The sequence below is a fragment of the Taeniopygia guttata genome, chromosome 2 (assembly GCF_048771995.1).
Source record: "Taeniopygia guttata chromosome 2, bTaeGut7.mat, whole genome shotgun sequence".
In the NCBI taxonomy this organism is placed as follows: domain Eukaryota; kingdom Metazoa; phylum Chordata; class Aves; order Passeriformes; family Estrildidae; genus Taeniopygia; species Taeniopygia guttata.
The window spans coordinates 109,893,442-109,907,551 of record NC_133026.1 but is presented as its reverse complement, the minus strand read 5'-3'; the positions used below and the strand labels follow the sequence as shown (position 1 = coordinate 109,907,551).

Genomic DNA, 14,110 nt, shown 5'->3' with positions numbered 1-14,110 from the left:
CTAATTAGAACCACAGAAACCCTCTAGCCCATCAGAGCCTTCCTTAAAGAATATTTTGAGTAGTTTAGCAGAATTGCTAATGATTTAGTGCATGAGCTACAGAACTACTGCGATTAGTAGGTTAGTGCTCTCATACTGACCGTGAATTGTTGTGAAGCTGATTTACATACAGCTTTATAAGAGAATGCTCATCAGCCACAGGACTGGCTGCATTTATACCCCCAAGTAACCTGAATGATTCAAACAATGAAACCTTGTTAATACCTCAAAAAGAATACACAGAGAGCAGAGTGTTCAGAGAGGGTTCGTAACAATAAATCTGATTTATTTAGAAAGGGTACTGACATGGCTGTTTGTAGGGTGGTTTTTCTTTCCAATAAAAAGATGAAAATTAAATTTGTGAAAATAAAAATAGTGAGAATAACCTGTCAAACTCCTAAAATCCTGCTATGTCAATGAAACAAAAGTAACAAAACTTCTAATATACAATCAATGTAATTACTTTACATATCAGGGTACAGTTAACTCTGGAAGAACCAGAATGACTGCTGCATCATAGAAACTTTTAACTATACAGGGATGTCACACTATCCACTTATAAGGAAGTCTGAGTACCTATGCTTGAGGGGGATGGTACTATCATCTGCCTTCAGGGATTCTCATCAAGGAGTGCTTCCTCGGAAAAAATGGAATACTAACAGCTCAGGAAGCATGTACATTTAAACCTGATAGTTAAGGGCAGTCAGTTACTAAAGAAGACAAAAGTAAAATGATCAGGTATATTTTACAGGTAAAGAGAGACAAGCAGCACAGCAGACAGTGCTGTGAGCATTACTGCAGGTCCCTGGCCTAAAGAGCAGTGTACTTTTGTTGATCCAGCACAGGGACCTCTTGGGAATAAACAGAAGCATCAGCAACACTCCTAAAGAGTGCTGCTCTTAGCGACCTCCCCTGCAGAGGCTACAAATACATTACCCTGCCTTGCTCATAAACCCCCATATATTCCAACAGAAATGAATCTGCATTTGCAGTCTCTCTGTATAGGCAGCACATTTGGCCTTGAGGGCTGCTTTGGGACTGACTTTCAAAAAGCATCTCAGTCCCACCCACTCTCACTGAGATGACACAGAACTTACAGTTTACAGCTTATGGTAACAAAATTCATAAATCAAAGAAGAAGTAAACCATCTTTACTCTGACTTTGCAGTATACACTGCAGGTTTGGTTTCAGTTTTGGTGTTAAAATATGTAGCTGTGCATACCCAGAGATTGTGTTTAGTCATTTGGGAATGCTGAAGCACTGACACACACAGCAGGAATCAAGCAATAAAATGCACCCAAGGAAGACACATTGCTCATCTTCCCTAAGACAGCAAGAAGTTATTTTCCTGCCACCTTCTTACCTATGTGCATTTGTAGGCTTACATAGATGGGGTCAGACAGCTAGCAAATGCTACACACATATTTTGGCTGCATGAGCCAAAATATTGAGTCAAAATGTACAGTCAGCTGCAAGCACCTACTCTTTGGGATTTATGTTTCTGATGAGACTTCCCTGCTTGTTTAGTAAAGGGTCAGTCACCATATTCCAAGACTACTCTTTCTTCCTTGTTGATTTTAATGAAAATCAGAATGGTTTAACAGGAGAAAGGATGTCTTGCTATATCTTGGAAGTATGAAGACATCTTCTCTTTGTTCATCCATATCTTGTGGTATGATGCAGACATTCCCAATAGGCAATGGGCAATGGCACATCCCAGTTCCTATTCCCATAGTGCTGTTACAAAACGTCTTCACACCAATAGCCCATTTTGGGTCCCTATGGGAGGGTGTCTGGGGTTGCATGTGAACACATTTTAGTGGGTCAGAATGGTTCAATGAAAGCTGAAATTCAGTGCTCTGCTGTGGGGAGCTTGGGGTGCCTTAACTCCAGCCCTCTGTTCAGATGTCTGGGTATAAGTCCAAATTAACCAAGACATTTCCCTGCTCATGTCTCTTGATTTTACTGTGTGAGAGCGTTTGGGGTTTTTTTACCCCTGTGAGGGAACTGAAGATTGGAACTTCCACCACTATCATATAATGGTTTGATATAAATAAGGACAAGAACTCACCTTCTGTTTGCAAACGGACTTCCTGAGGGAACAGAATGGGAGAAGAGTGTGTCGTTCATGCTGGTTACAGGTCGGGGGGGCCTGAAAGGCAAAATACCCAGCTGCATTAATTTTGCATCAAAACCCCCTCCATCAGCAACAGTATATATGTAGAACAGAATGAGCTTGTTTAAAGTAACATTGCAACTGGCATCTTCTGCTTTACACTGTAATAGTTTCCAATTATAGTTGCTGTGGTTTTAAGAAGTTGATAAAAATACACACTGGTACTTAGGCCTGGAGGGAAATAATGCCTTTGTGTGTTCTGAGGTGAGTTTCAAGCCACCTGCTCGACTTTTATTCCCCTGCTTTGGTAGATCAGCCATGATGTCATTGTTCCTTTCCAGAGGCAACAGTCCAGGGTGCAGTCACTGCTTTCAACCACCCAGGATGAGCACTGGCAGTCGATTTTCTGTGGCAGCATGGAGGTCTGCAGCATGGAACTGCCAATGAATGACACATCTTTTCATGAAGTTATTCCTGGTGCTAAGCTCCATGCTGCCACATGGAGTGACCAGACTGAACCCAAGCCCTCAGCATCTCATAAAATACACATGGAGTTTTAAACTGGTTAGATGGCAAAGCTTTTTAACCAGTATATCAAACCTCAAGTCAAAATTTAGAGTAAGTATTTAGTTCAAGAGGACCCTTTAGTAATGATGATTTTATTATTATATTCTTTATTTCCCGCTTTTACAAAAAAATAAAACAAGAAGGAATTTTCCTCTGCTTTCTTTTACTGTCTACTCTTAAAAATAATCTGTGTAATTTTCTCCTTCTGTATCCATTAAGGAGAAATTTCCCCTTCTTAGCAGACTCTTATGGAACATTGGGCAAAAGATCCATCCACGCAGGAACAACTAAAAGGTATGCTATTAAAATCACAGGGCTTTCAATCAGCTATGAGCAGAATCTGAAGCCACATGTTGGTTAATATTCTCTTTAGGCTCTGTAGAAGACCTATCTAGCCTTTTGAATTCTGCAGATGCACAAATTGAAATATGGTAGCCATCTGCAAAATATTCACTGGGCTCCAATTGTGCAAGACAACTGGTCAACCAAAGCATTTCCAAGAAACCCAGTTCTGCATGGAACTGAGCTATTACTATATATTTTGTTCTGTAGCTTCTTTCTCAGCATGCTAATGCTACACTGATCTTAAGAAGTTTAAAATTGTGAAGAGAAAGAGGTAGGATATGGAGCATTATTTATTTATTTGTTTATTTATATGAAAATACAGTTTTAACCTAACCCTGCTGCGTCTGCAGAACCACATGAAAAACTTCAGTTCTGATCAGGCATGAATTTGAAAGACAGTCCTTTGTCTTCCATGTACTCATAGAGAAGTGTTTAATGTTATTTTTTTTTTGTAGTACTGAGATTATCACAATTTTTAAGCTTTTCCTTCAACAAGTTTACTAAAGAAGAAAAATACTCACCAAGTATCTCTTTTGCAGCAGAATAAAATGGAAAAGATATCATTAATTAAATTGTCAGTTTAATATGTATATGGTCTAAGTAATATAGTGGATATACTCCATTCTTATGCCCTCATTCTGCAAAAAGCATGAGAACCTCTGCATAAAAGGTCATTAATCTGTTTACAAAAGCAAAGTCACTCCTGTGTACAAATGCCTTTAAACTCCAAGACCATGCTAAGATTTCCTGATTAGCATAACTTTGTCAATTCTCACAATGAAAAAAAATATACTAAACTAATCTGGAGCTTTCCCAAGGCAAGTTTCTTAAAGGCTGATGCCAACTGTCACAGTCCTGAGGTTCCGCTTGACTATCAAATGGATTTTCAAACACATAGAGTTGTGTGATGTGCTAAGACAGAACAACAGACTTTATTGCAAAGCAAAGCGAAACTCAGCTACTGACTATAAATTATGCCTTTTTGAGGTTATTTTTAAACTCCTGAAAGTGAGTGATTAAACTTCCTGATAAAAGTGATAATGAATTAACTGTCCTCAAGGAGACAGAAAACATTTGATGCTATTGAAATATGCTATGTAATAGAAGTATGCTATGGCACAACATATATCCACAGTAATAAACCAAATAGGAGGAATTTTCCAAAGTGCTTCAGGTCGCTCTAACCTGTTTACACTGATGTCAAAAATAATGCTCCCACAGGCTCAAGATGGAAATGAAGTCAGACCAGTGCAGAATGGATTTAAAAAATACCTCCATGGCCATGCCATTTGTCATCTCTGCTGTCTGGACTTTCTTTCATGTTACTATTCTTATGTACAGAGAGGAAAAATGACCCTTTTGTCAATGGGAGGAGTTCTACCGCCAGGTTTATGACATGTTGATAACTACTTCTCTAGATGAGGCTTTAGATATATTTCTTGCTTAATTCAAAATTTTATGTGGCACCCGTAAAACAAAAAAGCCATGCAGTCTTTTTGTCTGGTGCCAGGCAAAGGTGGAAGAACAAACAAAAGGAAAGTCTCTGTAGTAATGCAGGGAGCACTTGTCTCCATTTAAGCTAGAAGCTAAGAAAAGGATACTGTTTTGTTGCCAAAATTCTTCCATCTAATGCAAATATAAACTCCCTTTTTTGTCTGGATTCCTGCCCAGAGCTGTTTCTTTCAACTTTCATTATGTTTAAAAATAAAAATTGCATCGGAGAGAAGATATTTTCGACAAGGTTCTGTAGCATAGCTCTCCCCTCAGTTAATTTGTGTCAATTATGCTGTAGATCCTGATACTTCCACAATTTACAGGTTTCTCACTCATGCATCATTGTAGCCAATATATATTGCCAAGTTATATTACCATCAATCTATGAATAAAGAGAAACTGTCATAAACCAGAATAGATGGTGGTTTGTTCTCACATCCCATCACTCTAAATTGTCTGTATATTTAGGAATAAGGGAAGGTGTTAATTTCACAGCAAAATTTTGGATCAGTTCCTACTTAATTATGGTACCTTCCCCTTGCCTTGCCTAAATGCATTTAATCCATTCACAGTAGCCCAGTTTTCACTACCTTTTATATTCTGACATACCCCCAGGCCTTCAAGATCCCTCTGCCAACAGGGAACAGAGGCTTCTCTTTCAGTTTCCAGCTCTCTGTCTCTCTTCATTTCCCTTAAGGATGGCCAAAATCTGCCCTGTGAAATTATCACTGACTTGCCAGCTGGGCCAGGCACAACAGTGAGGGAGCTCAGCAGATCCAGCTCCAGATCATTTCTGCCAAAGAACAACATCCTCCCACAACTCTTCCATAAAGAGGTGCAGGGGTTTTAGCTGACAATTAAGTGCAACAAGGGTTCGGCACTATATATCTGTCAGAGGTACCTTGTCTCTGAAGACCAGAGCACTCTCTTACACCTTAAAGAAGTTGTGCTATAACCACATAAGGAAGACCATCAGTATAATTCATCCTTAAAATGCCAGGCAGGTTGGGTGAGCTTTCCAGGTGTTGCACAGCCCACAATGGCTGCTGTGCACTTGCCCTTAGAGATGCCACATACAAATATTCAGGATGGACAAAAGTAAATATGTATAGTAATTACAGACTAGAGCAGTTCCAGCAGCCAGTAACATAGGTATGCAGCATGGAAATACAATTCTAATAGCTGCTGCCCAAAATGCTTCCATCAGGAGCCCTGGGAACATGGTTAAGAAAGATACTTTCTTAAGAAATATACCAGAATAAGACAAATACTTAAAAGGCAGTATTTTTGGAATATTTTTTCTAACTTAATTTCTTTGTTCCTTTCTTCCAACCAGTGTCTTAATTTTTTCTTAATTTTATGGGAAATTTAAGTTTTTTTCTCTTTTTTCCCTTGTCTTTTTTTTTTTTTTTTTTTTTTTTTCCCAAGGACCCAAGAAGCAAAGGTAGGTCAAGTTGATAAATGAGAAAATTGGAGTGTCTGCCACTATGGGTAGTGGACATGCTTCAGAAAAAAGCCCATCCAAAGTGGTACTTTCCTCACCCTACACAAATATATTTTCTTTCTGCTTTGGGTTTCTTGACTCCTGCAGAAAAAGAGTAGTGACATGCTACTACACCAAAAAATAATCTTGCTTTTTGAACATATCAAAACATGAGGATAATACACTCTTATCAAGTGACTTGGCAGTTGAAGACCCACTTTTTGGGCAGACTAACTCAATTCTTCAAGGCTGGGTGAAGCCACAGCTCCACCCAAGTCAGTGAGAACTCTGACACATTTCTTTACAAAATTAGTATGATTTCACTTTTCGCTGGTGCCCTGTGTCAAGACATACTTGTGATACACTGAAGTTAAAAGTCTCTAGATGACAGAACTGATGTTCTCAGCATCAATACATCCCAAAGTGCTGAAACTTCATGAAATTGCATGGAGATCTCTTGAGGAGAATGGGGACATTCCAATGTTGTGTCTCGGTAGTTGATTGTACGTCCATATCCCATTGGTTTTTACAGGTGAAGTCACACCAGAACACTTTTACAGTAAATACCCCCAACCAACCAATCTGCACTTGTGATGCATTGAGCTGGACAAACCACATCTGCCTCCTGCTTTGTTCAGAGCTGTAGTATCTACACACGGTGCAAGCAACTCCTACAACACAGCTTACTTTGTCTACAGCACACAGATACTTACACAATATGAGCCAGGTTTAGAGGTTTTTCAGGCTGGTCAGGGAACATTGGGTGCAAAGGTTCACGGCTGGAAGCACAGCTTAAAGACTTGCTAAGTGCATTAGTTAGCTTCTTAGCAGGTGATTTCTGGGAGGAACAAGGAAGGTAGAGGTAATCTGGACAAGTAAGGTGCATACTGTTTCTGCTACAGGAAGCACAAAACAACAGGAAGCTCTAACAGTTCACAGATCTATGGACTGACATCCCCCTTGCCCCCCTCCCACGCTGAGAGTCTGGTAAGGCAAAGAGTGGTGCATTTGGGAGAGAATTACTGTCACCTTCAGCAGCCTTTAGAGCAGGCTGGGGGTGTATCTATAGGGAAAGTGACCATGGCTTTTTTGTAATGCTGCACTCAGGCATTGTTGAACAAAGAACAGCACAGTTTGTGTCACCTGGACTGGTGCTGGCTTGTACCTCACCAGCTTGGGAATGCAAGGAGAACAGATCTGAGCATGCTTGTCCCTATAGATACACCGTATGGGACACCATTTCCCTCCTAGATATGGGCCAGGCGCCAGGCTGCTTTGTTCTTCTCCCTCACTAGTATTTCCCTCCTCACCTCCAGTACCCTGTACTGTTTAGCTGCTATTACAAAGCTTCTCTTCCACCTCCTGTGGCCACTGACCACTGGAGAATGGAAATTTGAGAAAAGGGCTTGCCAGGAATTGCCCCACTGTGGCAACAGAACTTCAAAAGAGACTTATGTACTGTCACTGTCCCCAAAAGATGGGGGGGGGAGGGGGGCGGTGTCCATGCAGGAAGCGTAATTTTCATCAATGTGTTTAAAAAAAAAAACAAAAAACACCAGTATTTTCTGCTTTCTGTTTTGTTTGGAGACTAAGCAATTGAGAACTAAACTCAGCTTCCCTTCTAAGCGATCTCTGAGATCCAAGATGTCTCTTAGGCTGTGTGAGGGATTCTCAGGGAATTCAACTCATCTCTCTGTGATTCAGTTTTCTGCCAGTAAAAGAGGGTTAGTGATCCTTATACTGTCTCCTCTCCCAAAACACAGCTTGAGAGGCTGAAATGGAAAAATCTTCCTGGAATTTGACAGAAAGGGTTTTGTATTTGTGCATATACATCCTGCATCGACTTGACTGTCACCAAGTTTATAATGAAATATTTCTACTAGAGAAATCCAACCTAAATACGTAAAGTTCAAGCTCTTTCTCTTTCATTATAAATGCAATTTCACTCTGAATTGAGAACAGTTGATTTCCACTGCACCCATAAACACTTCCAATCTGCATGTGGAGCTCAATACCAATGCATTATGGAGAATGCTAACCAGGTTTGAACAAATGCTAACAAATGCTACAGAAAGGCAACTTCAAACTTGAAGCAAAACATTTGTTTCTGGCAAGGAAACATTTGAAAGCACTAGGCATGTGGTCACATTTTTTGTCTTCCACTGAGCAGAAATCTTAAGTTTTCCAATTACTTCCTACCTATAATTACAGCTCCCTGGCTACAGCAAAAAATGGATTTTATAGCACAAATTGCTGCTAGGAATGGAATCTGAGCTACATAGTGGGCACTTTTCCTATTCAGATACTAAACTCCAGCCATTTGTGTCTATGCAACAAGCAGCAATTAGGACCCACAAAAACAATTACAGATGCAGGTCTGCTGGGATACAGTGCAGGGCTTGTATGACTGGCATACAGAGCAAACCATGTCCAATTTAACCCTTGCCTGTTCCATCAACAGAAAAGCAGACATTTTAAAAGTATTAAAATTCAGAACTTTGTTAAATAATAAACTCAAAGCACCATAAAAATGGGAGCTTTTGTTGTACACATAATTTCCCCTTTCTTTTTTAACAGTATACTTTTGAAATGTTCGAGATTAATAAGGTATTTTCTGCTGATGTCTGTGTTTGAATCCTGAAGGATTTTTTAACCAAGGGGTTCAACTGGGGCTTTGCTTCAGTCCATGGAAAGCTGAGTCCACAAGTCTCTTGCCCTTCAGGGAAGGTTAAGGTTCCGGCAGCTGTTGATAGCTCCCTTTCAGCTTAGGAAAAACACTGCATTATTTTGATTAACAATAAAAAGACTGAAATGAGCTTTTCTCTATAGTAAACACTACTGTGGATCTAAGCTTGCGACCACGCTCAAATCTACAGTGCCAGGATCGTCCCAAATGCTACGCATATGCTGCAGCCACTCAACTGAAAATATTGATGAATGAGCATTAAGTATTCATCATTTCATTTAGACGTAGCCAAATAGAGCAAGCCAATGAGGATTTTACCGTGAGTCCTGTGGGAACAGGAGAAGCTGCCATGAGCCTGCTGCCCCGCTGCCAGCCCCTCCTGCGCTGCCCTCACCGCGGCACGCACCGTCACAGGCGCCCCAGATCCTCACCCAGAAAAGACCATTCCCACCTCCACGCTCTCCCGATGGCTCCCAAGGCTGGAGCCTCCCAGACAGGCTCACTAATCCAAAGTGCCAGCCCAGCTCCCAGCTTGCCTGAGCCAGACAGCTGCCCAGAGCTGTGGCTGGGGGCTTCTCTGCTGGCTGGAGGGCAAAGCAGTCTGCAGCGAGGCAGGAGCCTTTCCTTACCCATGACGTGTACTCTTTCATTTGGTGCTGGTTGCTGTGGGAACCGCTGGCATGGCCCCTCCAGAAGCAGTCCTGACAGAGCTGGTAATTGTGACACTGCTGGCAGCGGTAGCGAAACCCCATCATGCTCTCGCTGTGGCAGTAGGAACACTCGACGGGGTGGAAGACTGTGCGGGAGAGAGAAATGGTGAGCCAAAAACCAAAACAAAGAAACACCTAGAAAAAATTTATGGACAAACCCCGAACTGAAGGGTGGTTTAAAGCAATCTGCAGCGTTGGATGCTGCTGACAGCCCTGACCTGAGAAAATACAGCAACCTGTGCTAAGCCACCAGCAACATGGGGCACTAAGCCCTTCTTCACTTCTGAGCTGGTATCCATACCTCCTGCTCACAGCAGCAAAAAAAAGTGTGTGTTCAGTGTTCAATGTCTAACAGAATACATGGCAGAGTACAGAGGAGGGCCACGAAGATAAGGGTTCTCCTATGAAGACAGGCTGAGAGAGTTGTTCAGCCCGGAGAAGAGAAAGCTCCAGGGAGTCCTTAGAGCAGCCTTCCAGTACCTAAACGGGCTACAAGAGAGCTGGAGAGGGACTTTTGTCAAGGGCATGTACGGACAGGACAAGGGGGAATGGGTTCACAGAAGGAACCTAAGTTTAGATTAGGTTATTACCAAGAAAATCTCTACAGTGGGGATGATGAGTCAGTGGATTGAGTTGTCTGAAGAAGTTGTGGATGACCCATCCCCAGAAGTGTTCAAGGCCAGGCTGGATGGGGCTCTGAGCAACCTGGTCTAGTGGAAGATGCCCCTGCTGGGGAGTTGGAATTGCATGATCTTTAAGGTTCCTTTCAACCCAAACTATTCTATGACAGGAAATTTCTGTGTGGGAAAATCCACTGCAGCTGAACCACTGGGAGAAGCTGAATGTTTTGCTGTGCTTTAAGCAGCTGAAGTGAGGCATCTTGGAGGAAAAGTCAAACTTATCTACATGACTACTGAAAGGATGAAAGTGTACTTAGATGTCTTATTGTCTTTTAATTACTGCTTTCTCATCTGTACAAGTGGTGTCATTTAGGTACCTATATATGGAGCTGAACACGTAGCTTTGGATGCCCAGATTTGTAAAGCTGGCCTTTGGAGGGAACTGTTCTCTGTTCAGAAGCAGATAGTGACAAGGAGGCAAGTCACTGAGAATGCTAAAGCACCACCGAGATATTTGGAAGCACCTTACGGGCAATACTGCTATTTCTGTTCCTCCTTCCTCACTACAGCATGTACCCAATTTACCGCAGGGTACTGAACATCCCCTTGTTCCCAAGCACCCTCTGCCTTTCTGTCATAAGGTTCAGTCTGGGAAAATTTGGATCAGTGCTGAATGTGTCAGGGGTTTAACTTCTTGCCAGACTTTTACAACAGGAAGGGTTTCTGCTCTAGGCTAGGAAACACTGTGAAACTGGTGAGGGACAGGGATGGATGACAAGAGTTTGAGCAAGGTGAGATAGATAGGTTGCTCTGTAGCCAAAAAGGACTTGGGAACATCACTTCACCCACCTTGGTGCCTTTCAGTGGAAGAGGGATTTGTTTAGCACAGGAACACTTACAACTTCTCCTCCTTTTCCTTTTATCACCAAAACTGGATGCACACCATCCACAGGGAATTTCCTTTTCAGAGGATATGGTCTGGCAGTGTAGACTTAGGAGTAGATCCCTCCTAAGGACTTTTTGGCTGGTGTTTTGCACTGCACTGACATCTCCTGCCAGGAATACTGTATGAACGGAAACTGCCAAACTGCTCCCTCTCTGCTGCCATATGTCATAGCTAATAAAAGTTGTGGTCTTGACAGTTTACCAAATATATATGTGTGAATGGATGAAGTCCTATTGCTCTTTGCTTATTCAGAGCACAGGAAGAGACATGATCAGGTTAACTTCCTGAGCACAGCACAATTTAAGCCATGTTCCTGGCTGAATGACCAACAAACTTCTTCAAATATTTTACCAGTCACTGTAAAAATAGCTCATGGAGTCAATGAACCCAGTACAGTAGCTTTTACAAAACTATCTACAGAGTGTGAAAATCATCACACCAAAGTTTATTCTTGTAATTGTGTTTTGGCAGCATCTCTTTACTTACCATTTTCAACATTTGCCAGTCGATGCAGAAGTGGTAACCACACTAGACACTGCGGCGGGGGATCAGACATGAGAGTATCCAAGAAAGTGTTTAATGTGACTTTTTTCTGCTCAAACAAGCAAACAAACATGCACAAAAAAAAGAAAATCAGTAATTAGACATCTCAAAATTATTTTATCTTGTCTCTCGAGAAACACTTGGGAATAAGTTTCAAACACTGTTTGCCTGTAAACCTGATTTACTAAAAAGAACAAGTGATACTAGCAAAGCTTTTCCAGACTATTTTTAGTCGGTACAATGATACAACTGATGACTAGAAGTCATTCTCACAAGGCTGGGTTGGAGACACTTAGCTCCCACTCACTTCCAGACTCTTTTCTAGAGTCACTGCCTGAAGATGCTTTGTGGTTAAGGGTGGCATTCAACTCTGCATGTTCTCATCTGTTTTGAGTATCGTGTGACAAGTACAAGTGCATGTAGGCTATCACTGTGTATGACCAATTCTCGAATGAAAAGTCACTGCTGACGGCACTCAAAAAAAGAAAATGAGAGAAAATACTGGCAAGGGAGTACAAGTTAGAAAAAAATACAGAATAAGGAGAGACCACTGCAGGCAATTTGTTACTGCAATTTAAGAAACTTTGCTTGTCTAAGGAGCAATGGCAACTAGTTATGGGTGAGCTCTGACTGTGTGATGTCAAGATTGCATATGCTCAGGGACTGCAACTGCTCCTGAACTCTTCATGCCTTTAAGCACTTAAGAGATCTACACCCCTTTAAATTTCGAAGAGATTTAAACTCCAAGATATCCCTGTTTATTTAAAAAAATGCAATCTAGGGCCTTAAATTTCTTAGGTGTCTGGAAAAAGTAATTCCAAATCTTAGTTCATTTGTTTTTTTCAATCAGCAAATGAGCCTTCCTTAAATAAATTTAAGATGCAAAAATATCGACCCCTGCTGAGAATATATGTAGATATATTTTATAGACATACATATTTAAGTAGTATCCTCATATCCAAAGGGATGGCTAAATTTTCATATCTGATTGCATAAGCTGCTGCTTTAACTTGCTAAAGAACTATGATTACCCCATGAGAAAGTTAAACAGCAGTTATGCAGTGACATGTATCATCTCTGCATGTTGTGGAATTCTTTTCAGAGCTGAGATTTCCAGATGGAGTATCTGTGCTCCATTTATATACAATTACCACCAGATGTAAATAAAAACATTATTTCTCTTATACACTGACTGATCAATGGAAAACATCTCACACTGCAACAGTCTCAGGGATGAAACACAGCAAGATATTTGGAACTATACAAAGATGTTTGTCCATAGGAGAAAACACCTCAGGCTACAGTGAAAATGGGCTTGATTCTTTAATGAACAAAACCAGCCAGAATATGAGCTCTAAATCTCACTGGAATACTACCTTTCCCCACAATAACTGCAGTGTGAAAGTCCAGTCAAACACCACCACCTGCTTGTTGTATGAATTATCTTCCCAGCGATGGAGAGCAGATAATCACTTCCCAAATAGGCATCCTATGCCTGTAAGCATCAGCTCAGAGAAAAGGATCTTTCTTTTGGAGATGTGTATTTCTTTTTCTGCTGTGGATGCTTGGCACAGCTTTGCTGACCAATGCTGCCAGTAAATGCCTGTGTTGTCTGAAGCAGAACTTGAAAGCATCGGGGGAAAAAAAGGTGGAAGGAAGCCCAGGAAAAGAAAGGACCTCCAGTGCCCCATTACTGCAGAGCTGAGTAGCCTTAGATCTTCCCTCTGCTCTTGAAGAGATACACACAACCAGTCTAACAAGCAACTAGATGAGGAAACAAGAACAGCTCTTTCACGATGCAGTGGGCTTTTGAAAGCAGCTATAACTTTAAAATCTGATTGGCACCAAATAAGGCAATGACAGCTTTATGGCCAAGCAGCTCTGGTGATCACTGATTTTACGGATTAGAGGAAAAAGCAGTGTCCCTTTAAAGGACACTGTCAGAGCAATTTCCATACATTTTCCTCCTGCAATTTTCTTTCAGCTGCTGGGAAAGTTTAAACTGAAAACTGTTTTCTAAATATATACTACACACAGATGGAGTCTAGGTTTGTGGAATAACACTTAGACAAGTGCTAAGAAAATGCAGTTAGCATCTATCTTTTTAGTTTGGGATATTTTTTTTTTAAAAAGTGTTTTTTTACAATAATAACAATACTGTTTAATACAAATACAGTATAACATCACACCAATCCTACCTATGAGGGAAAGTGGTGATGATAAAACTCCTTTTTGCGCCACAGATTTGTATTCTGAAGCATTAAGTCACTTGCTCCAGCACATGGACTTTTCTGTCCCAAAAATTTGCTGATGAACAAACACTCTTGTTTCTCCTTTGAATAGACATTCAATCTAGCAGTGGTTCACTGGCAGAGCAAAATACATGGTTGGATCAAGCAAACCAGTAGAATTGGGAATAATAAAACATTTCTGAAAAAGGAAAAACCCTTTCAGATGTAAACTGAATGGATTTGACACCATAACCAGATAATTCCCAGAATTTTTTATTTCCCTGAAATGGAAGAATCTCTATATATCAGGGGGTTGAAAGGCTTCTGGA

The 14,110-nt window shown here is 41.0% G+C and overlaps 1 protein-coding gene across 30 annotated transcripts in view; it reads right to left on the bottom strand.

Moving 5' to 3' along the window:
* DTNA (dystrobrevin alpha) overlaps positions 1-14,110 on the bottom strand; it is a 220,919-nt gene that overhangs the window by 43,195 nt on the left and 163,614 nt on the right. For 18 of the 30 annotated variants that reach the window (XM_072924630.1, XM_072924609.1, XM_072924611.1 and 15 more), the window contains 5 exons: positions 11,494-11,599; positions 9,361-9,527; positions 6,759-6,883; positions 2,112-2,192; positions 141-230 (listed from right to left, as the gene is read on the bottom strand). In XM_072924630.1, the coding sequence (XP_072780731.1) occupies positions 141-230; positions 2,112-2,192; positions 6,759-6,883; positions 9,361-9,527; positions 11,494-11,599 (569 nt within the window). Of the gene's footprint in view, positions 1-140; positions 231-2,111; positions 2,193-6,758; positions 6,884-9,049; positions 9,528-11,493; positions 11,600-14,110 lie in introns of those variants that run through there. The other 12 variants (XM_072924613.1, XM_072924616.1, XM_072924620.1 and 9 more) reach the window with 4 other exon arrangements.